Consider the following 26,955-nt stretch of genomic DNA (forward strand, 5'->3'; position numbering starts at 1 on the left):
AGTTCACTACGACGTGAAAATAAGAGGATTGTCGATGAACGGAAACTCAACAGGAGAGCAAGGAGACGGGCCACGGTCATGAATTAGGATTACTTTTCACCCGACCTGATCTCTTGACCTTTCTTCATATCTTTCATGATTTAGTTGTCTTTTTCACATGGAATCAAAAGTTTTTACCATTACATATAATATAGATCTATTATGATTTTTGAAGTGCAAAGGCCCCCTCGAGCTTTTCCGTATGGAACCACAAATGCATTCCTCATTGTTAATTAAATATTTCACTATTTTATATATTTAAAAAGTATGGTCCCTTATTATGGGGGGGTTGACAAATTTTTAAGCGTGAATTTCTTGGATTAGTTAACAACAAACAATAATAATAATAATAAATAAATGAAAAGGCCTGGGGTGGCGGTGGGTGTAGGCAACGACTTCCTGTTAAGCGTCCTTGTCACATCACCTACGAATCACAATAACTGCGCAGGAGGCATCGCCACGGCGGACCCCAAACTCATTTTCCATTACAACTTTGTACAACCCCTTTCGATTCCGCGTCATAAATTGCGTCACTGTTCCTCCCTTTTTCCATTCTTCTATGACCCATCCCTTTCCCCCCCTCTTTCTCTCTCATACACACCCACCCACACTCAGTAGCATCTGAATCAAGCCGACTCGGGCAATTGCTCCGTTCCGGTTAGTTTCTTCTTTTGCTTGCTAATTCTCTCACTGTTTTGCGCATTTTCTCTTTTGTTTTTGCCGTTATGCGCATTACTCTGATCTTTGGTTCGATATACTGGTAAAATTTATGTTGCCTTTTATTCTAGTTGTTTTAGGTTTATATACTGGGGGAGGGAAGTTGGGTGGTTGAAGAATGACAAGATTGTCAATCACGGTTATCCTAATGTGTAGATGCGAAGCGTCTCAAGTAGATTAGTACATGAGACGTGTGAAATGTGCGAAAGACACAAGCGTAGGGCCTACTCAAGTGACTGTCTTTTATGCTTAGCGATGATCGGCGCTGGCACATTTACATCTACCGAGAAGTGGTTTTATTATAATAAAAAGCACATCCGTCCTTCTACCTGTATTTATGTTTGGTCTGTGTGATGTTGAATAAAGATAAACTATTACATTCGGATTAGATGGCAGAACTTAGTTTGGAGTTTTGTTGTCCTCTAGGAACAAAGTTGAGTCGCAACTAAATTTGACCAAAGTTTTTTCTGGGATATCTTTTAATATCATTTTTCGGCAATTTGAATGTGAAGTATTTTGCTGTTGAATCCTCATCGAGTTCGTTCAAAATTAGCGGAATGGCTTGATGAGATGAAACTTGGCACATAAATTGTATAGCTGTCTTGGCCCATTTGCCAGTGATTGCAAATATCGAAATCCTTTACTTAGTTATTTTTGTTGGCTTTGCTATATCTTTGGTGTATATTCCAAATTATCTTTAAGTAGAATATTGTGTTATTGTACAAGTGTAAATAGAATGCTTTTCATATTAATAATATTTATCAGGTCATGGATAATGGACCCCCAACTCGTGGATTGGAAGATGGGACAATTGATGTTGAGCGTCTGCTTGTAGAACCCCATGATGGGCATGCGCCAATGGATAGTGTCATATGTTGTAGGAAGACTCCAGAGAATGCTATGGACATAAAAGATTTTTCCTGCAGTTTTGGTACAGTTTAAATCTAGTAGCGTGAACTCCTTTCTCCTCTCATGCTGACTAATAAGATTAATAAGAAACTGAATATATCGTCTTTATTATTTGGTCAATGATGGTTGGAGTGATTTGAAAATGCTCATGGAACAATTGATACTTGAGAAATCTGAGGAGAAGAGCTGCTATAAAGAACTTGTGGAGGAGGGGTGCCGATACTGTAATTCTTTGTAATGATGATTTAGCATTTCATTGGTTTACATCTTATCTCAAGTTGTAACATCTTTATGGGTATTACATCAAATTTTAGCAAGATGTATTTTAATCATTTCTATAGCTAGTAATTGTTCTTACCTTCAAGGAGATCAATGCTTATCTCAGTGACTCTAGATTTTGTTTTGCTTTGACTTAGATTTCCTGACAAGTTATCCATAGCTGCCTGCATTAATGAAATATTGCTCCTCTTCCTTTTGTTTCATTCTGAGGAAAAAGAAAGCTCTTTCCGAGTTGTTTTTCCCAAATCCGTGAGTCTGCATGTTTGCTGGGCTCTAACATGCTATTGTTCATAACTTTGTGATTTTGTGCAGGTGGGCCAGATACTGCTATTGCTCAGGAAGGGGAAGATATTCTCAATGGAGAAGTATGTCTTATTTGGTTATTTGTCCGTTAGTGATGGTTGATCCAGATACTTGTAAACGTGTTATTATTTAATTTGATTATAAAATGTGAACCTAATGCTTGTTATGGATTATTAACTACATGCATCTCAGTTATGTTCCCATAGTTGTGGATATCGTGTTGCCTCGTCTTCTGAGCATTCACTTGTTCTTATGTTTTAATTATGGCCCACCATATTGAGACTTTACTTTTTAGGATGCTAAAGGGTCTATCCTTATCTCATTGTCTATGGCCCTTGAACCTCTTCCGTGTAAATTGTGAATGACCAGCAGCTTGCATTTGTATCAATTCCTTTGATATGTGTCACTAGCATTGTTTTTGAAATGAAGATAATATTTCAACAGAAGTTGAGGGACAAGACAAAAGAAACTGATATGTTTCTACTATTTGATGCCATTTTTGTCTTAGTAAAATGGTTCCCATGTAGGTACTTGATTCGATGCCTAATGAAGTCGAATTTGGATATTTTCGATCACATAATGATTTCTGTAGCATGGGAGATGATTACCTTCTAGGTGGGTATGCTTTCCTTGTTTGCAGTTGTTGTCAATCTTTTAGAGGCGTCAAGTAGTGATGCTAATACTCCCCCTCTCCACCACCCAAAAGGACAAATGAAAATAAAAAAATTGCTCTATTTGTTCAGGTGTTGAATTTGCTGAAAGCATTACAGATTTGGATTATGGTTGTAGTGAAGGCTTGGCGGCTTCAGTTTCAGACAGTCAAATGCAAAGTGCTGGTTCTGACACTCGTTGGAAATCATCGCTCTTTCAAATAAAGCAAGTGCTTGACTGCCAAAAAGATCAACTGGATATGGGGAGCTCGGAGAGTGACATTCCTAGTTGCAATAAGAGTGAAATGTTGGTTGAGGAGAATCCTTCAATTTCTCCTGGGTCCTGTACTGTACAGAATATTGGCAAGACTCACAATAGTCCAAGCTGTTCTTCTCAAGATATCTTATCTGATGGGAATGATGGAGAACATTCCCCATCGGATGAAATGTTCTGCAGTCCAATGACTCAGAAAAATGATGAAACTGAGGTCACAGGCCAAGATGGTGAGACCAACATATTTCCGCGGCAGGAGGCTTTAACGACGTCTGTTCAAGCAAACTGCACTGATCTTCCCATGCAAAAGAGATCACGTAAGCCCACACAGAGGTATGCTGATGAATTGACGTCAGTTCAAGCAAACTGTACTGGTCGTCCAACACAAAAGAGATCACGTAAGCCCACACAGAGGTATGTTGATGAATTAGCAGATCCTATTCCTGCATATTCTAGAAAAAGACGAGAGGTTTCTACTTCCACCCTCAAAGATAAGTCTCTTGGAGTTAAAGATCATAAGAAGTGCCATGTGGCTTCTAGAGCAACACAATTACCTGCTGAGGAGTCTTCTGTCATAGCTATTCAAGTGCCCTTTGGCTCTTTGGTTCATAAAGAATGTCCAAAGGGGCGTACATGTGATCTGGTAAGTTCTCAAAGCAAGGCATCCTTTATTTCGTTTTGACCTAAAGTTAGCTGTAGCTTCAAACTGTTTTCTGTCTAATTTCCTGTATACTCTCTTTGATGCACCCAGGGATTTCTTTTCTTTTCTTGCTTTCTTTTACGTGTCATTTATTTATTAATTATTATTATCATTTTCTTTTTTCTTGTTTTGGTTTTGGTTTTGGTGTGTGAGTGTGTCTTGGTGTAAACTTGTTCTTGAGTTTAGAGTGCATCTACCTTGATGAATTATTTGTATTTTTTCCATTATTTTCGCTATGGTGTCTTCAGTTTCTATAAGGGGGTAAGTAGTGTTGGTTGCTGGCCTGAAAGTATACCTAGCAGTTTTAGTTACAAATGAGGAGGCTGTTTCGTTTCTAATTATGTAATGTGGGACGTCTAGAATTAGAAAGGATCGTTTTAGTAAAAAGCGGCAAGTTTCCTTATTCTAATTAATAAAAGAAAAAGGGTTCTGTTTTAATGATTGGTCAGTACTGGTTTAAATATCTCTTCCCCCCTTCCCTGCTTCACAGAAACTGTCTGATGCCCCTTGGCAACTTGCCAGCTCTACCAGGTTTGATTTCAACATCTAATCTCTTAATTATCTGCTTTTCACTTCCTAATTCTGGTTGAAATACTTTAAAGCTATATCAAAGACGAGTTATTCCATGGTTCCGTAAGAGGAAAAGGAAATGACACTTAAATCTTTTGTTTTCTTAAGATATTCACAGTTATTTATCTGTTACAATATCAGATTGTACATGTCTGTAATTGAAACAGTTTTGTAGCTGTTGAACTCAAATGACTATGATGGTATTTTGTGCAAACAGGTCCAGCATGTGGATACTAGAAATTTGATGACCAAGTCAAAAGGTAAATGTGTTACTCCAAACAAGAAAAAGAAAAGGGATGAATGTATCAGCGCAGTTCATCCGAAGAAAAGGGATGATTGTGCTGCAAGTAAGACAAAAAGGGATGACCAGTTTACTGTAGCTCATTCAAAAAAGAGTAGTGACCGGATATCACTAGCAAGTCAGAAGAAAAAGGATGATTGCATAATTGCCATGACTCCGAAGAAAAGGGGTGACTGTCTCACAGGAGCACATCAAAAGAAAAGAGATGACTGTACAATTCCTGAGAGGCCTGAAGAAGTTAGTGGTCGGAGAAAGCATCATAGACTTTGGACTATCACAGAGGTTAGGAAATTGATTGATGGCGTCTCTCAGTATGGAGTTGGAAGATGGAGTCGCATAAAGAAACTTTTCTTTTCCACATCTGCGCATCGTACGTCTGTAGATCTCAAGGTCAGTTCCTCATCCTTTTTTTTGCGTGACATCATCATCCTTTTTATTTGGTTATACTCTTTTTGATCCTATATCTGGGCTTGAAACCACCTTTTGTTTGTGAATTTACACAAGGACAAGTGGCGAAATCTTTTGAAAGCGAGTGGTATTCTGGACCAAGGGCGCCAGGTTAGTCATATACACTTGTAAATTTCTTTAAGGCATATTATCTATTATGTTTTTCATCTGCTGCTGCTTGCTATTATGGAATATTACATATACCCCTAGATTGAGAGTTTTTGTTCTTGATGTACATTTTGCTGCAGGGAGAGAAGAAACGCAATATGGCCTGGCGTCCTCTGCCAAAGTCCATCCTGCTCCGTGTTTGTGAACTGGCCACCATTTACCCTTATCCCAAAGGTCAGAGACCAAAGATTCCGCTTATTCATCATGATTCTCCTGACAGAAGCACAGATATAACATTGAGTGACTATAGAAGAATCCTACGAAGTATTAATGGCAGTTGATTCTTTCCTCATGAGTGACTAGGCAATTGTATATGTTTTTCGACATCCTGCATCCATTCGATGCTGCCTGTCTATTCCAAACAGCATGTGGGAATGAAGGCTTTAAAACATTTGACTTATATCTAAACAGATTGTAGCTGAACATCTAGTATTTCGAGTGGTGGATTTTAGCAGCCCTAGCGTAGCATGGTAACATTGCAGTACCATTTTTTAGCTAACAACAATCAGGAGGTAATATGATCATTGGTTGTTTAATCGCATTTCTTATGGTCTGGGCATCATAATGCAACTTGAAGGCATTGTTTTTGTCTACCTGATCGCAAGACGCCAATCTTAATTAAACTGCATTGCAGCTATCCACCGTGCATCTTCTTACCTTTGTATTTGTGATGAGTTATTTGAATGGCAGGATAAAAAATGTTTTGCAATAATTATACTGTGTTTACTTAGATTGTTTGCCTTAAGTAGTTTAAGTGGGTTGAGTTATTAAACTCAGATGGTAATTAATATTGGACTTTTAGATAAAAAAAAAATGAGTTTTTATAATACAAAGTAAACGCATGAGTGTATTGGTCTGCATATACAACCTAAAAATAAAAAGCAAATGGAGCATGAAGAAGATTCTTCCTCGAGTACAAGTGGAAGTATATCAATAAGGGTGGGTGGATTATGTAACAATACCTGAAAATAAAAATTTGGAACCAACACAAGCATTTAATATGTCATTTCAAATAAATATTGCATATAAATAAGCTTGAAGCATCCAGTGGCTGTAGTTTAGTGGTGAGAATTCCACGTTGTGGCCGTGGAGACCTGGGCACGAATCCCAGCAGCCACAAATATTTTATTTTTGACTTGGAAAAAATGCCATTCCAGGCAACGGAATGTCAAGAGGCAAGCTTGTCCGTTGGCATTTTTTTCAATTGCAGTCGTTTCCGTTGATCTAAATTTCAGGGATTTTTAATTCGGAATCATCAGAGAGATATTTCTTGAATTACGTATCTTTTCATAATAAAGAAAGGAGCAGCGGCCAGCATTCACCAATCCAACCCCACACACGCGGAGACATGCAGTCTTGAGGTGTCACCAACGTGCCTGTGCGTCTCTGTCTGGGCAGAGTTTTTGACCCACATTATCATGTGCTTCACTAACATTTCATTAAATGCTCCCGATCCCACCCCTCTCTCTCTCTCTCCAACAATTCAGATTTACAGATTGGGATGCAGATGCACCCTTTTTCATGCACGAAACTCCTTTGCAACCTGACTTTTAATTATGAAACGTGATTTTTACACCAATAGGAGTAGAGTATTGTGGTTGCCTCTTCTCTTTTGGTCATAGTCGTGTCTCAAACAGTAGTATGGAAGAGGGAGACTCCTACCATTACAATCAAAGACCTACTTGTATGATCAACCTCAACGATGATCGCTACGCTTACTGCCTGTTCCTTAACTTTAATTACCAAAAAACTGAAAAGAAAATTGAAGGGGTTCCTTAATCAAGGCACCCCATGCATATTAACACTTTCAGATTTAGAAATTTTCCACCAAACACATGTTATTAATATTAAAAACCATTATGTACTGATTTGTTGATAGAATAGATAATATTTGCTCTATAATGCTAAAATGTAGGAGAGTAGGAGGAAATGTGTGAGATTGGAGATCTCTTCTAGACTTTTGACCCCACATGGTCCACAACAGTCGATGGCTCTTCAATTATGTTTCTGCTCATGTACAAGTAGTTATATATCACATCAACTCATGTAATAATAATATCAAAGAATAAAGTAAACTCCATTACAACACATTTGTCCACACACTTCAGAGTATTTGAGCATCCCTCACATAGCCGAAAGATGAAAGCATTTTTGAACCGTATAAGCTGGCTGCTGCAGACCATGCTCAAAGGAGAGAACTGTTAACCAATGAATTGCCTTAATATGATGAGAGACGAAGTAATTAACTTGCTCAACCGTAGCCACAACCATTGGATAATCACTAACTAGACAAAGTAAAAAATAATTGTCTAAAAATACAAGTATGTCAACCATTTAATCTTCCAAACCCAACCCTTTCTTTGCTGTTACATTGACCTCTTGATATCGAAACATCATCCTCCCAAAATTTCCACCTTCCAATCAATTCAATACTAGCAGCGAAAATATCTCTCACTCACCAAACAAACACAAACAGATGAAGAGAGAAGATGAATATTCCAAGAGAAAAGCGTGCAAGAAAAAGTGGCAAAGGATGGACGGCATGTACCTTTCGCAGCCTATGATGTATGTTGTCAATGGTCTTCGTGGCCTCCACAGGATGACGAGAAGATAGTTCTTGGAGATGTCCTAAAAGTTTGCTTGGTAGTTGTGGGAGAAGACCATAAGAGGTCTGAAGCACCCCTTATACATGGCTTTGCTAGATCAAGCCCGGAAAGCATAAATTGAGAGTAAACAGAAAAAGAAAATGCACAAAATAAAAATGGCGACACGACAAATATTTCCCTAAGGAAGTGAAAAGATGCATGTTCTTAAGGAAAGAAACAGAGAAAGAACATCAAGATGCATAGAATCATCTCACAGTAGGGGTTGAGTACATCCACATAACTTCTCTGTGCATTAGAAATAATTTGAGTCATCAAATTCAGCAATTTACCATCCTATATTGTGCTCTTGGTGGCAGCTCTGAAAGGTAAATGATAGTAGTTGTAAGGTTTTATTCCAAAACCACAATAATGAAGAAAAGGCAACCATAACAACTATCATACCCAAGCGACTATTGTTCAAAATACTCCAGATTTATAAACAATGGTGCAACCATACACAAATTCATAGGAATAAAATAAATTCCAATGGGCCTGGACACTCTACATAAAGGATCTAAACAATGGCGCACGTCTAACTCATGCTCAGACGCCACAAACTATCAACAAAAAGAAAAAGCTCAAATAGTTTACCAACTCCAAGAAAGTCCTGAAGGTATTCTGCAGGCATGGATACGGACTATAGACATCAGAAAAGGGCAAATCTTAAAAGTTATCGTCATGTCTGGGAGATAAACTGAAAAACTATAAGATACCACATTATTCAGATGATTCACAACAATAGCAGACTGGGAAAACCTTATCAGAAAAAGAGCAGTTTCCTTTTAGCAGCCAAAAACGTCCAGAGGATCCCTTAAGACATAGTTAACGAAATTCCATATCTCTACCATTAGATAAAACTTCTTATTTGGCATGAAAGCTCAAGAAGAATGCTTCAACTGAACCGGGGGCACTGGAGAGATGCTAGCTTTAAGAGCTGCACAAAACAATTTAACAGGCCGTAAAAGAAAAATTTAAAAAGTACAGAGAATAATATATAGTGCGAGAAATTAAACGGTAAAAAGTAAAAAAGGGATTTAACACTATCATTGACCGCCTAAAATTTCCTGAGAGTTGCCATATGCACTAAATGCAGCATTTGAAAAGGTCAAGTATCAAAATGACCTGATACCCTACCCCAGGGTTGGCTGTTTCTTTCCTCCTCTCCAATCTGCTTTCTCCATTTTCCATATTTGAATCAAGTTGGCTTCAGCCATTGATCAGTTATAGTAATTACTGTTGCACTCTCCATCATCTTTGCCTTGACCAAGCACTGCATCAATTATTTCACCTCCTCTTTCGTCAATATTTAAAAAAGAAACAGTAAATCTAGAAATACTCAGATTCATTAAATAAAAAATCGGACCAACATGCTCTTGCTACATTTCTCATTGAAACTTAAACCTTGTAGTGATGCAAACTGCCGTCATAAGGAAAGACAAGTTCTCAGCAACTTCCTGTCTTCAAACAGAAAAGATACAGAAGCAGCGTCAGTTTTGCTATATGAGAACATCATTGAACTTCTGTATAAGCACTTCCTTGGTAGCATTGCCGAGATGCCACAGCCGTGCATTCTATACTCCATGACATAGAACTCTTTGGATTTATCCTATTGGTGCTGATCAGGACCAATCTACTTCCAGATCCGTCCATGAGCGCAAATACTTGTTTCCTTACACGTTTGCAACTACAATCATAGAAGAACCAAACTCTTCTTTGCAAATTATGTAGCAAAAAGTAACCTGACGACATTGTCAAGAGTCTCCTGGTAAGAAACAATGATCATAATAGTCCAATACGGCCTTCCCCCCTTCACACAAGAATAAAGTTTTCCAAAGAAACCTGCTTCTGAAGGCTGGAATGAATCCTACCTCTGAGACATAGACTCCGATCCAGTACAGTAACTTAAGAAGTTGCACGAGTAAAAGTGACACTAACTGGAGTGAGTTCATTCAAGAACCAGGAATGTTGTTAAGGACCGCAAACTCCACTCAAACAATATTACCCCCATCCTTCAGACCACCTATATATTGTTCCACTACAAAATGATCATGCTGATAGGAGATCAAACTTCTACCTGCCCAGTGCCCCGAATCTTTTACATGACAGCTAAATATCAACTCCCTTACTAGTGATGACAACATTTGTGGATAAAAGAACAAACAGACTATGAGATTTTCTTATTAATTATACACTGGACCTACTTACACTACAATAGCAACACTCAAACCCTATGGACTTAGCACACCTTTTTCCCCTAGTAAGACATCAAGTCGGACATCAAATTAAAGCTGCCTCGTCCTTTTGCATCAAACTGGAAAATAAGAACTCAATGGTCATAATGCAAGAAAAAAAAATCATAGTTTAGGTATGAAACCTAGCTAATGTAAACTGCCGCCATATGAAACAAGAAGAATTAACCAGTGGCCTTTGCTTTTATGCACCCCATGAAAACTCGAAGCATATGTTGCTTGAATGAGCATACATATTCACAATCTTAAGTAAAATGTATCTTGCAACTATTAGTAGCAATACCAAGAACAGCACATTCTTGAAGGTCAAAAAAACGCAGAGTCTGCAAAGCTGTATACACATGATGAAATTCTGTGGAGATTTACAACATATTACCTCTTAGGCTCTTAGCAAAGTACATACAAACATAACTGGTAACATCACCAAACAATGGCAGTGCTAATTCACATTTTTCGCAAATTGAACAACAGAAGCACCAGAAAAGGTTACTGCTATTTAGCGTCGCAACCAAGCGAGTTACCACTACTTTTGATACGTGAAATCAAGTCTGGCAAAAGATTTTACTAATTTTGTTGAGTATCACCTGGCAACCTCAAGAAGACCTTCCAATTCTCTTCTTCCAAATGGTCTTCCAAGTGCAGCATCATCCTTGTGTCTTGCTGCAAAGTAAAAGACCAGCCATGCTACCATAAAATACACCTCCATTAATGACTGAAAAACCAATGTGAAAACATCCCCAAATATCCTCCTCAACACCCACCTCCCAACTGATCCACAAGTGATAGCTTCTAACCACCTTATTTCGAAAGCAGGGCAAAACATTGCTACCAGCATGTGACATCCTTCTCTAACAATTTCTCTGCCCCCCCTCCTCGCGTCAACTATTGCTACCCAGGAATCGACGGCAAATAAGAAACCCAGCATCAAATCACTCAAGGACCAGACCACAATGAAGCCCGCACTCTCCCACTCATGCCCTATAACCCATGGTGCCACATTGGCAAATGGCATAAACTTCATCCTCAAGAAAACCTTGAAAAACACAAATTGATCTTCAATCTCCCCGAAAAAGAATATTCCCATAAGCTGCGCCAGTGCATCTCTCACGGCCCATTTCATCAGAATAAACCCAGAAAGCCTCCTGAGTCCGATATTTGAGCCATTCCACACAGTTCGCAAGAAAGATCTGTAATTCCCCAACAAATGGTCCACCACTCTAAGGAAAATAATCCCATTCACCCAAGTATAGGTAACTATAAATGCCAACACAACATATGCATAAGTGGCGGACAAGACACCCGCCAGAAAGAACAAAGAAGTTGCGTCTCGATGCCCCAATTCAAAACCCTTTATCAAGAAATCCAAATCTACGACCGCATTACTGTCATCTAATCTGCTCTCAACAAATTTCCTTTCCTCTTCTTCAAGAAGTGTAACATTTTTCCTAACCTCCGGCTTAAAACCGACAGCTCCTGGCTTAACAATTTTCGGGAAAGAGATTCCATTATCAACGATGGAATTGGAGAAGCCGTACTCTGGTTTGAAGTCAGAGAGACGGACAAAAGTGGCATTGGGGGGAGGTTTGCCGGAGGAGGGGTGGAAGAGGGAGCGGTCAAAATCAGAATCCCCGGAGAAGAAGTCATCGTCAAGGGTGCCGACGCGGGAGAGGTGGAGAAAGGCGCGACGACGCCGGTAGTGGAGTGGGTGGTGGGAGTGACGGCGGGGGTGGTGGAGATGGGAGGGGGAAGAGAAATCGAGGCGGGAGAGGAGGGATTTCAAGGAAGGGTCACGGTCGATGAGAGAGGAAAGGTAGTGAGAGGCGCTGTGAACGTTGGAACGGAAGGTGAGGAGGAGAGATGAGAGGAAGACGAAAGTGAGAGGATGAGAGAAGAAGAGGGAGGTAGTTTGCTTGAGGATTTGGGTGGTGCTGGTATGGCGGATGATAGGCGGCGGAGGAGGAGGTGGAGGAGGAGGAGGATTAAGGTGGTTCATGGCGGAGGGTTTGAAAACGGGCGTGATTGAAAAGTTTGGGAAATATAATTTGGGATGGGGAGTGAATGCGATGAGGCGTCGTATGGCATATGGCGTATGGTATGGTATGGGAGTTTTGGTTCTTGGAAACAATCTATTGCTATTGCTATTGCTATTGCATCTTTGGAAAAAAAGTTGATACCTTTTATTTTTAAATTCTATGTATACAACTCTACCTATATATATATATGGAATAAAATTACAACTAATTTTTTTAAAATTTATTATAATTATAAATAATTTTTATTATTTAAAAAATTATAAATACTTATTAAAATTAACAATTCTTCTTATAATGAGTGGTCACGATGGGATATTATTAGAAGATTGTTAATATTTTTTTCAATAATAAGAGAATAATTATAATTATGATAAATCTTGAAAGAGTTTGTTGTAATTTTTCCATAAAAATATACTACAAACTAATTTAGTATAAAGCTACTTATTTAGCATTATTAATAACTAATTAATTATTATTAGGCTTTATAATTTAAAACTATATACTTGGGATTGAGCATGAAATTTCGATCATCAAATCATTTTTATCAACCTAATACTGATTTTGAACTCTAAGAAAGTCATTACTTTTTGCAATTTAAAAGGGGCTTGGGGATTATATATATATATATATATATATATATGTAAGTAATCGAGTTTAATAGTTAACTAGAGGACCTGCAGATCAAGAATTTTAAGAAGGAAGAATAAAGAAAAAGAAACAGAGGGTATAGTATTCCTGCTCTTCATTTGCTTAATCTATACTATTTATCAAGGAAGGCTACTGAACTAGCAATATTTTTATTCTTCCACAGATAATTATATTTTTTGATTAATTAATTTTATTAATACATATTTTAAAGTTAATTTATTTTGATTGAGTATTTATTATTTTATTCAATTGTAAATAAATATTTAATTATGTACATCCATCTAATGTAATTTAATAATTTAGTAACTATAATTCCAAATCCATTATATCATCGTATGATTCCAAATGTAATATCCATTGAGTTGACCTCCAACTTTAAGTCGTCGGTCTTCTATTGAATTGGTTTCATACAATGAATGAACAAAGCTGCTTCACGTGCTCTGCTCACTTTGATTATCTCCAAGTTATAATCATAACTGCTATGAGCTTGGTCTGGCTGATACTCTTTTCCCTCATTCAGCCGAAATGATTTGATTTAGATCTATAATGTGGGATCAGCCAACATAAATACAACATCTATGTTAACATGGATTTCATCAAATAACAAAATGACATGTTAAGTGATTAAGCAAAAAATATGATATTAAAGGAACCAAAATCCCTTGCAAACAAGAATACAACGGAGGTGGCGTGGGCCGGCTGGGCGTGGAGTGGCGCAGGCACTACAATGAATAGTGTAGGCCAAATACAAATACGGCAAAAATACATGCAATAAGTTTTTGATATTCAAATTTCAGCTAAGAATAGTAAAGGTAATGGAAAATGGAAGGATGACTCTCATTTAAAATCTGGCTTCTCCGGGTATGTGCAACCGGGCCTCTGGATGACGACATTAGCTGCGTAGCAACCGGCTCTTACACAATCTTCAATGGATCTCTCTTGAACCAACTGAGACAAAAATCCCCCAACGAAGGCATCCCCTGCAAGAAACGTTGATGCAGAATAAGTTTCAGATCATGCAGCAGTTGAAAGAAGTTGGATCTGGAAACTTTGAAGGCTGATACCGTCAGAGGGATTATGATAGAAAGCCTTTTTAGAGTTGGGAGTTCATTATCTTTAATTAGATTTTATTTAGATTATTCTAAGTGGACATTTTACTTTTTTTGGCATTAGAGGCTCTCAAAAACAACACAATCACACACCTGCACCATTGGTATCGACAAGTTTCTCTTTAGGCAATGGAATGACAGACAACAACTTCACCTTCCCATCCTCCGCAACCACAACTGGATCTGCACCCTGTGTAATAACAGTAACTCTTTTGTGCGTTCCAGATGCCTTTGGCAACTGGGAGATTTTCAAAGCTATTTCTGTCACATCCTCTGTCTGCCCATCAAAAACAACTGCATTTTAGTCTTATATAATAAGAGACCACATGAGTGAACTGATGTGCTGGAAAATTGGAAATATTACCTCCCAGCCATGAACTTTGGAGAAAGTTCTTGCTTCCGTTTCATTCCCGAAAACATAGTCCACATACCTGAAACCCAAATAGTATAAGGCATATCATTCTCTCTCCTTCTGAATCATCTAGCTAATTCAAAGAATCAGGAAATCAGCCTTACGGTAATACTTTGTCTTGTACATCCTTGAAGAACTCACAAATAAATGGAGCAGAAAGGTTTGTACAGAAAACCTACATATCCATTAACATTTAGAATAAGTAGGCAATAAATGTTTGATTCAATGAGAGAAACGGAGCGTGGAGAATAATATTTCTAATTTAAAAATTAACCTTTTTATTGTGTTTAATAAAGGAAATAAAAATCAAGATGAAGATGTTTTTGCCTTTTGATCAATCAGGTTTATTTATCCTATACTTATATCTCAAACTCAATACAAAACATTTACTTATGCAGTTCATTTTCAAGATAGAGTATTTTCATGTACATTTATTTTTCACTCCAATAAAACAATCTCTAATCATCAAAATTCCTGACCTTGTTTTTTGCAATTGCGTGCTCAGCAACAAGCATGATAGACTCTGGAGAAACTGTGAGGAAAAACCCAGCAATATAGTAGTATTTGGCCTTTTCCACTGTCAAAAGACGACGCATAAGTTAAATAGATTGTATAAAATTAACCAAGAAGTACCAATTATGCCAAGCATACCCAAGGCCCAGTTTTCTGGTTTCTTCAAGTGATCAGGTTTGTAGCAATTGGCAGCTGACAAATTGGCAACAAGTGACCTGCAATACATTAATCCATGACTTGGTTAGCCACAAGAAATTTGAAGTAAATAAAACAACCATCCCTTAAAGGAAACTAACCTTTCGCCACCAAGCACACAGACACCACAAGTGCCAGTTGGAGAATCATCTTCATAATAATGAACCTATGCAACCATGGGGAAAAGATAGAAAATATCACAATAATAGTCTTTCATGATTGAGGGTCTCCAATGATTAAAAAGAAAAAAATAAGGAATAGAAGATAACAAGAACATTGTCTTGATGCTGTAATAAATTGGATGACAGGACTACAATTTTAAACAAGTGTAAGAAATTATGCGGATATAATATTAAAAGGGTGATAATGGTGGTTAAGGAAACAGGACAGAATACTTACGTTGACACCAGCTTCCGTTGCATTTTTCTTCATTTCTTCCCCAAATTTGTCCTTCCCAATGGAACCCATGTAACCAGTTGCACCAGGTTTTTGTAGCAACCACTGTATATGACGGCAACTTGGAAATCAGAACACGCATAACTGGTATGACGTTGTTGGGCAACTGTATACTTGCTTAAAATTATGAAGCTATAAACAGGAATCTCATTTACCTGGGCAACTCTGATTGAATTTTGAGTAGCCCCTGCATCATAAATATCATGAGTCACTAGTAAATGCTGATAAAATTTGAATGATAAGTATGATGAGAACAGATAGGAACAATCAAGCTTTCACTGATGATAAATTACCTCCAGCAATGTACTCCACTTTATACTTCGATGCCATTTCTTCATACCTGAGAAACACATCAATCAAGAATTACATCCGCACCTGATCATATGACAATCATTCTGAGGAATAAAACCGGGCCCATGCTTCACCTTACTAGACGTTTTCTCTAATATGAGTATATCTAGATTTATAATCCCGACTCATTATTAGATGGACCTCTGGCAATATTACCTGAACTTCTGTTACATGATCCAGTGTTTTTGCAGAATTTTAATTATTAAATGAATAGCCCCTAGACCATACACAAAATTTTGTTTTTGAAATTCATGATCTAAGGAGAAAAAGAGACATTGTAATAGTTGCCTAACCAGAAGAATAAAAAAGCATCAGACCTTGTTTAACTTAAGGTAAACAGAAAACAGAGCATGATGAATCCGCTGGACCACATATGATCAGGGAAGCAAAAGGACCATCTTCATTCTTCAGCATGCATAGGACAAATTGGATCAGAGTGATTGTAACTTTAACAAGCATCACTAATTCTGGATTTAATCAGGTTGTAGTGAACTCGAAAAATAGCCACTATAAAGAGTAATTTCTCATACCGCTTCATGTTTAGAAATAGATCAAGATTCAGACGCTGTTCAGTATTTAAAGTAAACAGAAAACCATTCAGATCACGATCCTATACTGGAACTTTAATAACTGACCTACAGATCTAAAAGAACAGATGTCGGAGTACAATTCAAAGGAGAGGGGAAGGGGGGGAATGAGTTACTCACATAGGCAAGTGCTTTTCCTCTGCGAGAATTGCATTGTTCATTTTAAGGTCATACCTGTCGTGCAATAGTAACCTGATTAGCTTCATCGTACACATAGATTAACAAAATCACCACAACACATTGATTCACAGAACTAGGAATGAAAAATCTCAGATCTAATAAAACGAACTGAAGATGCATCATATCTACAAAAAAAGCTACAATTGTGCACTGGCGCATATGAAACCGTGGTCATTAACAAGCAAAACTATCACCATGCACACAGATCCACAAAACTGAAAGCCCCAAAATCAAAACAAAGGTATATAAAAATGCCAGATCTCCAGCTCAAACACGCATATAAATGGGGGGAAAAAACAATGTCATAGAGAACAAGAAACAATCTCCAGGACTTACTTGTCTAAGAACTCCTGATCCACGACAGCAGAAATATCCAAGAGGGGGTTGCCCATTCCCAGTAGAATTCCCTCGAACTCCATTTGAGCTGGTTGAGATCGAAATGCGCGTGAAAGTTTGGGAATTGAGTGAAAGGATCGAACAGAGGAAGTAGAGTGGGTGAGGGGGTTGAGGGTGAATATATATATAGGTGGAGAAAAATTGGGAGAGAAATGTGGTTGGTAAGGGGTAGGGCAGATTTTTGTGGGGCTGAGATTTTACCGTTCCTATAACATAGAGATGCGTGCTGTTGGGGTGTTGGACTCAAGGACAAAATTGGAAATACAAAACTGTCATCTCTTCTAAAGTTACCCTGCTCTGGTGAATGGTGATGACACGGACATGGCCACCCTCCTCAACTGTACCATACCTAACCTAATACAATTAATTAATGAATGTTTTGGAGTTATTAATGAATTTCATAATCCATCACATACAAAAACTTATTTGGTAACATTAATTTAACTTCAACATAATTTGAGTTTAAAGATATCTTCAAGTTTTTATTAGATGTTCAAAAGTAATCAAATGACATCTTGTTAAATAGACAAGATTGTCGCTTTTTTTATATTATTATTTTAAAAAATTAAATAATTAAACAATACATCAATCTAACTTAAAATTATGAAATAACAAATTGTAATATATTTAATGAGACTTTAACTCATAATTTTAAAAATCTCAATCTTAACCATTAGATTAAGAGATCAATTATCCACAAGATTTTCACCTATTAAAAACTGTCGGAATTATAACTGCAAAAACTGAAAACAACTTCAACACTCAATTTAACTCAAACAGAGAATGTGGTCCATGCAGCGAGGTAAGGTGAGGTTAGGGTTTCATGACTTTGGTGTATTCTCTAAATAAAATATTAAACATGTCACTCGTGCACCAAACCCCCCCCACTGGAGATCTACCGACAGAATACTTGCACACGAAATATGCCACGACTCAGAGAATAGAACAACGGAACTTCTTTATTAAACAACGCAATCTCATATTTTGTTTCCAACTCAAAAGACAGATTATAGCTTTAACAACTACCATAGCGAATTCTCTTAACAGCTCAACTCAGTTTGGAAACAAGTTTGATACCTTTTCTCTTATGTTTTTTTTTTTTCCCGTTTTTGGGGAGAAAATAAAGATAGGAGCTCTTAAGAGGAAAAGCATGTAAAACTCTGAACCAACTACAAGAGACCAGGCAGGCTGCATTGCCACCCCAGAATTAATTGAACAGGGCCGTGTCTTATTGGCTTCATCGAGCAAAATTGCTGGAAGATCCTCTGGTAATGGTAAATCATCAAGGTGAAGGAATATGCTTCACAGACTAATTCTGATTGTATGAAATTGTGTTGAAAGAAACATCTCAACAAACTCCTGTTGAGCTGAATGCAAATAAGTTAAAATGTACATATGCCGATCCACAATTTCAGAGGTGATCGCAGATTGCCTTGGTGAAATCTGTTGTTGTTGATTTACCGCCAAGATCACCTGTTCTGTACTTCCCTTCAGCAATCGTCTTCAAAACAGCATCCTGGATTTTATCAGCTTTATCGTGCAGATCCAAATGGCGCAGCATAGTGACAGCACTCAGAAGCAAAGCAGTTGGATTTGCCAAATTCTACAGCAACATTAACCAATTATCTAAGCAGCTGTTATATTGCTTATAAAGAAGAGAAGGAACAATCATTCGCTGTATTAGAGCTCATTCAGCTTGACTCTTTTATCAATCAAAGCTCACACATGATTTCAAGCTCGTTAATAATTCCAACCATGCTTCAAAAAAGTCTTGTTAAGCTCCACTGAATTGTTACATCCCCTTACTATCAGAAAACCTTGCTTGCATATTTGAGAACTTCAAAAATGTGATCTAGATAATGTGACAGTGATTATGTGCATCCTAACAATATCAATTCCTCAACTGAATCAGTAGCACTTATTTATGGCATCTTCAAAATCATAACCAGACTATCTAACTGAAGAGACTTAGAGAAAGTTAACACTATGTTGATGGACCACAATGATTGCATGTTTCAGAAATGTCTATAAACATATGCCCGTAACGTGGTTCAGCCACTATAGTTGCAAAGTTGAACCAAAGCTTATTGTTACCATTGAACTGGAAACACTTAGAAACTACTCGAAAACATATTCTCCTCATTATATGCGAGTTTTAGATCGGCGCTATTCATGTGTCAATTAGCATTTTTGACACATTAGCAAGTATAACTAATCATATGGCACTATGAGGCAATAATAACCTCATACAAACACTTCGGATCTTGAAGCAGAAAAGAAGTGCAGAGCTGCTTCGGTACTAACCTTTCCTGCAATATCAGGTGCAGAACCATGTACGGCCTCAGCAAGAGCAATCCCCCCCTCACCAATATTGCAACTGCACAAGGGACCAGGTAAAGTGAAATTAGTCAAGGAGAACATCCATCAAAAGACCAGACAAAATAGAATGTACCTTGGAGTTAAGCCTAAGCCCCCAATCAAACCAGCACAAAGGTCACTTATTATGTCACCATAGAGATTAGGCATCACAAGAACATCAAAAAGTGATGGATTCTTCACAAGCTGCAAACAGAAAAAGGAACATTTTACTCTCTAATTACATTGTTTGTCTTTTCATATGCATAGAACTTATGGCGATAATGCAACTGCAATTATGTTGATACTGATAAACATAAGCATTCCCAACTATTTTCAGGAGATATTAGCTTTCCCAACATTAATTCTGCATCCATAAAAGACAATCTCTCGTACCATCATACAGCAATTGTCGATCACTACTTCTTCATAAACTATTTCCGGGTACTTTTCTGCAACTTCACGACAACACTGCAGAAAAAAGTGTAAAGAAGAAACTGAAGTTAGAAAAAGGTTTAAAAGGAACATCAATAACTAGCATATGCATAAATGCAGACCTTAAGGAAAAGACCATCAGTTTTCTGCATGATGTTGGCTTTATGTATTGCAGATACTCTTTCTCGTCCGTGGGTCTTGGCGTAGTGAAAAGCATACTCTGCAACTCTCAGACTTGCTTGGCGTGTAATGATTTTGAGACTTTCAACAACACCCCTTACCACCTAATAGATATAATACACAGGCTCAATCAAATTAACAACATAAGAGTTGCTTTATGATAATGACTGTCCATGTACAAAACTTACTTGATGTTCAAGTCCACTGTATTCTCCTTCTGTGTTCTCACGAATAGTAATGAGATCTACATCATCATATTTCGTCTTGTATCCAGGTAGGCTGTAACAAGGTCTGACATTGGCGTACAGATTGAGCTCTTTCCTCAAGGTAAGGTTAAGGGACCGATGACCTTTCCCAATCGGTGTGGCCATTGGCCCTTTTAAACCAACTTTGTTTCTTCTCACAGATTCAAGACTTTCCCATGTTAGAAAACTCTGAGTTCTAGGATCTATCTCTGTCCCAACAAAGTGTTCTTCCCATTCAATTGGCACTTCAGCAACTCTAAATACCTGGATTTTTACCACGTATTAAGTTTTTACATTAGGCATAATAGCTCGTTCCTCTGAAAAAAAGCTTCAAATCGTCATGGAAATCTTCATTACAAAATAGAGCCTTAACTATGACAGACATTACATGCCTACAGCAATACAAAGCCAAAAATTAGCTTAGCTGGAAAAGACCGATAAATGATAATGAATATGCCAAAGAAGATGACTTATCATCTCATAGCTCTCACATTTTTTCCAATGTCGGGAAAACATGAATAAAAAGGACTACCAAGGATATTTGGATGCTATAGAAATATAATACACCTTTGGTCGGATTGCAGCTGGATTTACAACTACACCCTGTTGACCGCCGTACACAATTCTTGAAATGAAAAGGTTATTTCTTTAAGCACATATTTAGCCAACCAAATTCAAAATGCACTCAGTCCTTTCCCTAGTGAAAGAGAGTAGATAACAATACTATCCACAAAGATGGATTTGAATGACGAATACAACCAAGGTTATTGTCTACACGTTTCATTTTTTTTCCCAATCAACCAAAACTACATTAGAAACTACTCCAGGAAAGTCCTAACTCTGCTATCCTTCAAGATTGTGGCAGAATCCAGCTAGCACAAAGAAAAGCAACAAGTGATGAATAAGGCACACAATATTTCAGTCCATTATCACTTATTAATTAACCATCAACAGAAAGCAACAAAAGATACGCATTCCAAAATCACCCAAAATTCAGCAAAAATTCTAGCACGCGTCACTTAATCACCCTAGCTCCAACATTTCTTCGAAAGGCAAAGTCCTCCCCCGCTCCGTCAATATAATATTTTTAAAAAAAAAGGTGAAAATCAAAATAACTATACATAAATAAATAAGTCATGGAACGTGTTCGTGGAACCTGCTTAACCGATTGGGCGATCTCAGGGCCGATGCCATCTCCTGGGAAGAGAGTGGCTCGGATCAGATTGGAACCGGAAGCGGCGGAAGAAAAGGTCCGATCTAGGAAAGTAGGGTTGGGGGAGGAGAAGATTCCAGCATAGGCTCCGCTCCGAGCGAGTCGTCTTACGATTTGTGACGCCATTCGCGACTGTGGCTTCCGGTTATGGGCCTAACCTTGATTCTTCAATCTTCTTCTATCAACTACAATATGTAAAACAAGAGTTGTCCTTTGAGCAATTGAGAGGTCAAAGTCAGCCACTATACATAAAATGAACCTACTACTCTTCCCTTTTCCTTTTAAATAACTCCCTTTCATATTTTTAGCAAATTAATAAACAAAATTCTCTATTTTTTTTTTATTTTTATTTTTGAAAATACCCCTCCGTATAATGACTAAGGGGTGATCGGTAAGTATAAATGGAGTGAGAATTGAATGGACATTCTCAAAGTTTATTTTTATATTTAAAAATACTTATTCGATTATTCTCTTAGATAAGAGATTAATCATTCCATCACCCAACATAATATATTTGAAATAAAATATTTTTTTTATTGTATTAGTTTAATATCTAATTTCAATTTAAATTTAAGTACTTGTATCTGAAATAATTATGTATGTTGTATGCATGGCCATCCAAAAAGTAATATTAATTTGATTTTTATTAATTCAAATATTTCTTTCACCTACTTCTAATTAATATTTATTGGGTTGTCCGAATCATTCTTTTAAGAAAAATATTATCTATACATTTATTCAATCAATTTTTTATGTAAGTAAATACTTTTTTCATATATATATATACTATTACTTCCATAGATAATGCGACCTCGATTGAGGCTATGGTCGGGGAAGATTAAAGAACCGAATATGAGAGATTCTTAGCAGAGGACGTGAATTGGATCTTTTTATTCTAAGGCTCAACGATCAAATACTCCCGAGTCGGGAAAATAATATCTGACTTGCTTCTATATAATTGAACTCAACATATCTAATAAAAAATGGATAAATAATTTTTTTAAAAAAGTAAATTACTAAAAAAACAAGTTTTTCATAAAAGTATTTTCATTCTATTACTAATTATCAATTACTTGAATGAAATCAATTAAAAGAATAATAATTTCGTGACATTCTAATTTATTATATATATATATATATATCAATCATTGAAATTTTATTCAAATGCAATTCTTTTTCTATCATTATTCCATTCCTAAGTTGATTTCGTATCCACACATACCAATCATATCCTAAATTCTACCTACTCACCAAAGTAGTTAAATGATCTTGCAAATATGTATCAATTTTTTAATCAAATACTTATACATTATTTTATATATTAATCACTTATCCACTTTTTTCCCTAAAAAATTTAACTACTTTTTCGAAAGTATAGTTAATTAGTGGAAATGATATTGTGATATTTGGAAGTATCATTATTTGAATTGGCGCAAATTGAAATTAGCCCATGCATTGCTCAAATCCAAACAACGTTAACAAGAACATCTCCAGCTCAAGGTTAAGATATTTTTGTGGATATTGATGCTTTTTTCACTCCATAATTCATCAAAAATCAACGCATTTGAGGTCTGAACATTCGATAATTATAGGGTAACATGAAAGTCTTAAGAAACTTTTTACACATAGTAATTCACCTTACACAGAGGTTACATAGACACAAGTTGAAAATCAGAAACAAGAATCTAACAAAAGGCATCATGTTTTCCAAGAATCAAACTTAACTAGCAGATAGGAAGAGGTGAACCACTCCAACCCTCAAGGCATTTCAACAATGGATCAACAATCAGCCCCTTGCTCAATGCTGTGAACACCTTGTCACCCTCCTCGCCCGGCGATGTAACCTTCTCTCCAGTCAAGAACCCGGTTCCCAGTTCCTCCCTAATGAATCTGTACAAGGGGTATGATCTGCATTCCTTGATCCTGTTAGCGATAGCTGGATTTCCACTCTCCAACGCAATTCTGGCACTCTCGACTTCTTTGGGCAAGAGGGCTTTAAGTTCATCCTCAAAAGCACCAATTTTCTGGAAGATAGACGTGCTCAAGTTCTTCTCGTTGTCGCCATTTTTTAATGCGTGTTCCACGAGCACTTGCCTCAGTTTCTGCATCAATGGGTAGTTTTCACTGCAAGGGTCATCGACGTATGCAAAGACGTACTCACGGTCCACCACTCGGAGCAGATCCTTCTCGCAGAATCTTGATGGATGAAGCTCTCCATTGACACCCATTGTTAGAGTTCTCTTAGCAACTTGGCTGACGGTGTTCTTGACAGCTAGCCTCAGATTCTCCTCCAAGTGCCTCAAATCAATGGCTTGACACAGAGCAATTAGGTATGTGGAGGACATGAGCTTCAAGATGTCCAAAGCCTCAACTGTTTTCCTTGAAGAGATCAAGCCCAAAGAGTTAACATCTTGGTTATGTTGCTCAGCACTCTGCACGTGATTTGTTACGGGATTTGCCAAGAACTGGATCTCTGAACAGTAGGAAGCCATGGCAATTTCAGCTCCCTTGAAACCGTAATCCAAGCTGGGATTCCTCCCACCGGAGAGATTAGAAGGCAACCCGTTGTTGTAGAAATCATTAACCAGTTCAGAAAATTGAGCAAACATCAACTTCCCGATCGCTGCAATGGCCAATCTAACGTTGTCCATGGACACTCCAATTGGGGTACCCTGGAAATTCCCACCGTGCAAGGCCTTGTTCCTTGAGACATCAATCAAGGGGTTATCATTGACAGAGTTGATCTCCCTCTCAATCATCTTAGTCGCTGTGCGAATGACTTCAATTTGAGGCCCGAGCCACTGGGGCGACGTTCTAAGAGCATATCTGTCTTGCTTCGGCTTCTGCAACGGATCCATTTCGTGCATCTTCTCAGCAGCCTTAACATAAGAGCTACCATCAAGGATGTGTTCCATGATGGCAGCAGCCTCAATCTGACCGGGATGGTGCTTCAACTTGTGCGTTAAATGATCGGTGAACTCAGGCTTTCCATTCATAACTTCAGCAAAAACAGCCGACATAACTTCGGATAACACAGCAAGAATGTTGGCTTCGTACAGGGCAATCGAGGCCAAACCAGAACCAACAGCCGTGCCATTGACCAGTGCAAGCCCTTCTTTTGGCTGCAACTCGAAGAACCCTCCAACAACACCAGCAAGCTTGAAGGCCTCCTCAGCATTGAGGGCTTCTCCATTGGGGCCAACGGCCTTAGAATTGGGGCGGCCAGTGAGCAGCCCAGCAATGTAGGATAAGGGGACGAGGTCACCAGAGGCTGTGATCGTGCCACGAAGGGGCAAGCATGGAGTGATATTGTGGTTGAGGAACTTGGTGATGGCTTCCAGGATTTCAAACCTGATGCCTGAGTAGCCCTGGAGAAGGGTGTTGATTCGGACAAGCATTGCTGCTCTTGTTGCCGAGTGGGGCAGAGTGTGACATGACTCAGTGCCTTGTCCGAATATTCCAGCATTCAAGAACCTGGTGTCAATGAAGTTTGAGACAAGTCAGAAATTTTGAGACAGATATTACAAAATCTGAGGTTTTCAACTTTTATGTTTCAAGATCAAGCAATGCATTAACATGGCAAGAACTGGAGCCCTAAACAGAGCAAACATATATATCATAAATTGACAAATATAATAATACACTTATAATTAAATCAAGATTTAGTGGAATTAATGTGATTTATAGTTTACTTGTAATACTTAGACAAAAGGGATATTGCAGGATCCGAGGAACCATATATAAATACAGCTTTTGGGTCATTTAGTTAAGATAACTGTATTATACCAATGTCCAACAATAACATGGCCAGCCATCCCCCACTTCTAAATATACTCAGCCAACGGTCAACGTCTGCCCCTCAAAAATCCTTTTATTTTATTTTTTGTTACAGTCGAAATAGGAAAGTACTATATTACCCATCACATCTGACAGCCAAATTCATAGTACACAGTTAAAAAAGAAAATTGTCAAATTTTCCTACACTCCCACCAAATTTAATTTGAATTAATTTTTTTTTTTTTATATTGAGTACCACCATCCCTCGATACCATTTCCAAAAATTACTATATATGGTAATTTTCTATCTTAAAAACAACAAATTCAGCAATTGCTAACCCCAAAGATAGGTCCCGCTTTGAATATTACTTTTGCAAAGATTTTAAAACAATAAAGAATATATAAACATAAGATAATATAAAACAAAATTACCAGCAGTAATTTTAGAAAATTACCTAATGAGCTCCTTCTGCAGAGCGCCACCCTGCTTGGTCCTCCGATGCGACGTCGCCCCGAAACCGGTGGTGACGCCGTAGCTATCCGTCCCCTTATTCATGCTCTCCATAACCCAGTCGCTGCTGGCCTTCACGCCGGCCCTCGCCGACTCTGCCAGCTCCACCGCCACCGCATTATCCCTGGATGCGATCGCCGCCACCTGGGATATAGTCAGCGTCTCTCCGCCCAGCTTCACCACCGGCTTCCTGAACTCCTCCACCATCCGCTTCACCTCATCGAGGTGGCTCCCTTTCAGGGCCTCCGCCGCCGCGCCCCAGTTCAACGGATCCTTCTGCTTCTGCACGCAGAACCCGTTCGAGTGATGGCCATTCTCCGTCGCAGCAGCCATGGAAATACCCACACACAGATCACACACTAGGAAGAAGAGAGATGTTTGTGTGTGCTGTGTGTGTGAGAAAGAGAGAGGGAGAGAGAGAGTTCTTGAAATGTGGTAAGTAAGGTGTGTGGCTTTAAATAGAGGGAGGTTTGTGCTTTGTGTTATGGTAATAGATACAGAAACATATACGTATAGGTTTTGGTAGGTGGGATTTGGCGTTAGAGGGGGAGAGAGGGGTGGAGGATGGAAACAGGCATTAAGTTCCCCAAGAGTGGGGGTTGGTTGAGGATTGATCTGGACCATTCATGGGATTATTTCAACGGTACGGATCCGCGGACGTGGATTTTTTATATTTGCTTTTTCGCGGGGGGTTGGTGGCAGTGGGATTGGATTGAAATATTTTTCCACATAAATTAATTGACTTTATTTAATTATATATTATCAATTATGACATATCGATCCCAATATATATATAGTAAATAGTTTTTTATATTTTTAAAAAAAATACATTATATTAAAAAAAGAAATAAAAAAAAAATTCTCAATAAATGTAATATTTGAAAAGTATAATAAATCAATTATATTATCAGGTGAATGGTACTTTTAGCTTCATAAGAAATTAGTACAGTTGTGTCATTAATCATTATTTTTTAACGTAGATTATATTTTTTTTATATTAATATATATGTATTATTTTTGGTTAGATGATCTATTGAACGATACATTCAACAGAAAAATCTTATTAATCTTTTTTTTTGTATATGCAAAATAGGAAAAATATATCAGT

General features: G+C 37.8%; 6 protein-coding genes and 1 non-coding gene across 13 annotated transcripts in view; 3 read left to right on the top strand and 4 right to left on the bottom strand.

Annotated features, from left to right (window-relative positions):
* LOC105161372 (translin-like) overlaps nt 1–207 on the top strand; it is a gene marked incomplete in the record, with an annotated part of 3,858 nt that extends 3,651 nt beyond the window's left edge. The window contains 1 exon segment of the mRNA XM_011079030.2: nt 1–207. Coding sequence (XP_011077332.1) covers nt 1–82 — 82 coding nt within the window.
* Nucleotides 405–5,948, top strand: LOC105161373. Of its 3 annotated transcripts, XM_011079031.2 has the most exons (8): nt 405–696; nt 1,522–1,687; nt 2,257–2,309; nt 2,775–2,862; nt 2,991–3,814; nt 4,659–5,132; nt 5,247–5,300; nt 5,438–5,948. In XM_011079031.2, the coding sequence occupies exons 2-8, from the start codon at nt 1,525–1,527 to the stop codon at nt 5,636–5,638; spliced, it is 1,857 nt and encodes a 618-aa protein (XP_011077333.1). In that variant the 5' UTR covers nt 405–696; nt 1,522–1,524; the 3' UTR covers nt 5,639–5,948. The 3 variants fall into 3 exon arrangements, with proteins under 3 accessions (XP_011077333.1, XP_020549631.1, XP_020549630.1); XM_020693972.1 differs by lacking the exon at nt 1,522–1,687 and having other exon boundaries at nt 407–696; nt 2,756–2,862; XM_020693971.1 differs by lacking the exon at nt 1,522–1,687 and having other exon boundaries at nt 407–696.
* Nucleotides 6,405–6,476, top strand: TRNAH-GUG. Its single transcript has one exon. It is a non-coding gene; the product is annotated as a tRNA-His (tRNA).
* Nucleotides 7,416–12,421, bottom strand: LOC105161374. Of its 5 annotated transcripts, none has more exons than XR_002287127.1 (3): nt 10,836–12,421; nt 7,906–8,321; nt 7,416–7,555 (listed from the first exon to the last, which is right to left on the bottom strand). XR_002287127.1 is itself a non-coding variant. In XM_020693899.1 (2 exons), exons 1-2 carry the CDS (start codon nt 12,242–12,244, stop codon nt 8,297–8,299), a joined length of 1,434 nt encoding a protein of 477 aa, XP_020549558.1. In that variant the 5' UTR covers nt 12,245–12,421; the 3' UTR covers nt 7,416–8,296. The 5 variants fall into 5 exon arrangements, 2 of the variants coding, with proteins under 2 accessions (XP_020549558.1, XP_020549557.1); XR_002287125.1 differs by lacking the exons at nt 7,416–7,555; nt 7,906–8,321 and adding exons at nt 8,328–9,272; nt 9,404–10,313; XR_002287126.1 differs by lacking the exons at nt 7,416–7,555; nt 7,906–8,321 and adding exons at nt 8,328–8,936; nt 9,137–10,313.
* On the bottom strand, nt 13,549–17,242 carry LOC105161376 (adenosine kinase 2). The gene is made up of 12 exons (XM_011079034.2): nt 17,072–17,242; nt 16,676–16,729; nt 15,911–15,957; nt 15,773–15,804; nt 15,561–15,662; nt 15,263–15,327; nt 15,105–15,181; nt 14,933–15,030; nt 14,558–14,628; nt 14,406–14,472; nt 14,135–14,318; nt 13,549–13,912 (listed from the first exon to the last, which is right to left on the bottom strand). The coding sequence occupies exons 1-12, from the start codon at nt 17,152–17,154 to the stop codon at nt 13,770–13,772; spliced, it is 1,023 nt and encodes a 340-aa protein (XP_011077336.1). The 5' UTR covers nt 17,155–17,242; the 3' UTR covers nt 13,549–13,769.
* LOC105161377 (3-isopropylmalate dehydrogenase, chloroplastic) lies at nt 18,222–21,823 on the bottom strand. Its single transcript, XM_011079035.2, has 7 exons — nt 21,503–21,823; nt 20,290–20,610; nt 20,044–20,205; nt 19,883–19,957; nt 19,584–19,693; nt 19,436–19,508; nt 18,222–18,734 (listed from the first exon to the last, which is right to left on the bottom strand). The coding sequence occupies exons 1-7, from the start codon at nt 21,683–21,685 to the stop codon at nt 18,543–18,545; spliced, it is 1,116 nt and encodes a 371-aa protein (XP_011077337.1). The 5' UTR covers nt 21,686–21,823; the 3' UTR covers nt 18,222–18,542.
* Nucleotides 23,104–26,283, bottom strand: LOC105161378 (phenylalanine ammonia-lyase). The gene is made up of 2 exons (XM_011079036.2): nt 25,792–26,283; nt 23,104–25,033 (listed from the first exon to the last, which is right to left on the bottom strand). The coding sequence occupies exons 1-2, from the start codon at nt 26,178–26,180 to the stop codon at nt 23,284–23,286; spliced, it is 2,139 nt and encodes a 712-aa protein (XP_011077338.1). The 5' UTR covers nt 26,181–26,283; the 3' UTR covers nt 23,104–23,283.

Source organism: Sesamum indicum, linkage group LG5 (genome assembly GCF_000512975.1).
Source record: "Sesamum indicum cultivar Zhongzhi No. 13 linkage group LG5, S_indicum_v1.0, whole genome shotgun sequence".
Classification (NCBI taxonomy): domain Eukaryota; kingdom Viridiplantae; phylum Streptophyta; class Magnoliopsida; order Lamiales; family Pedaliaceae; genus Sesamum; species Sesamum indicum.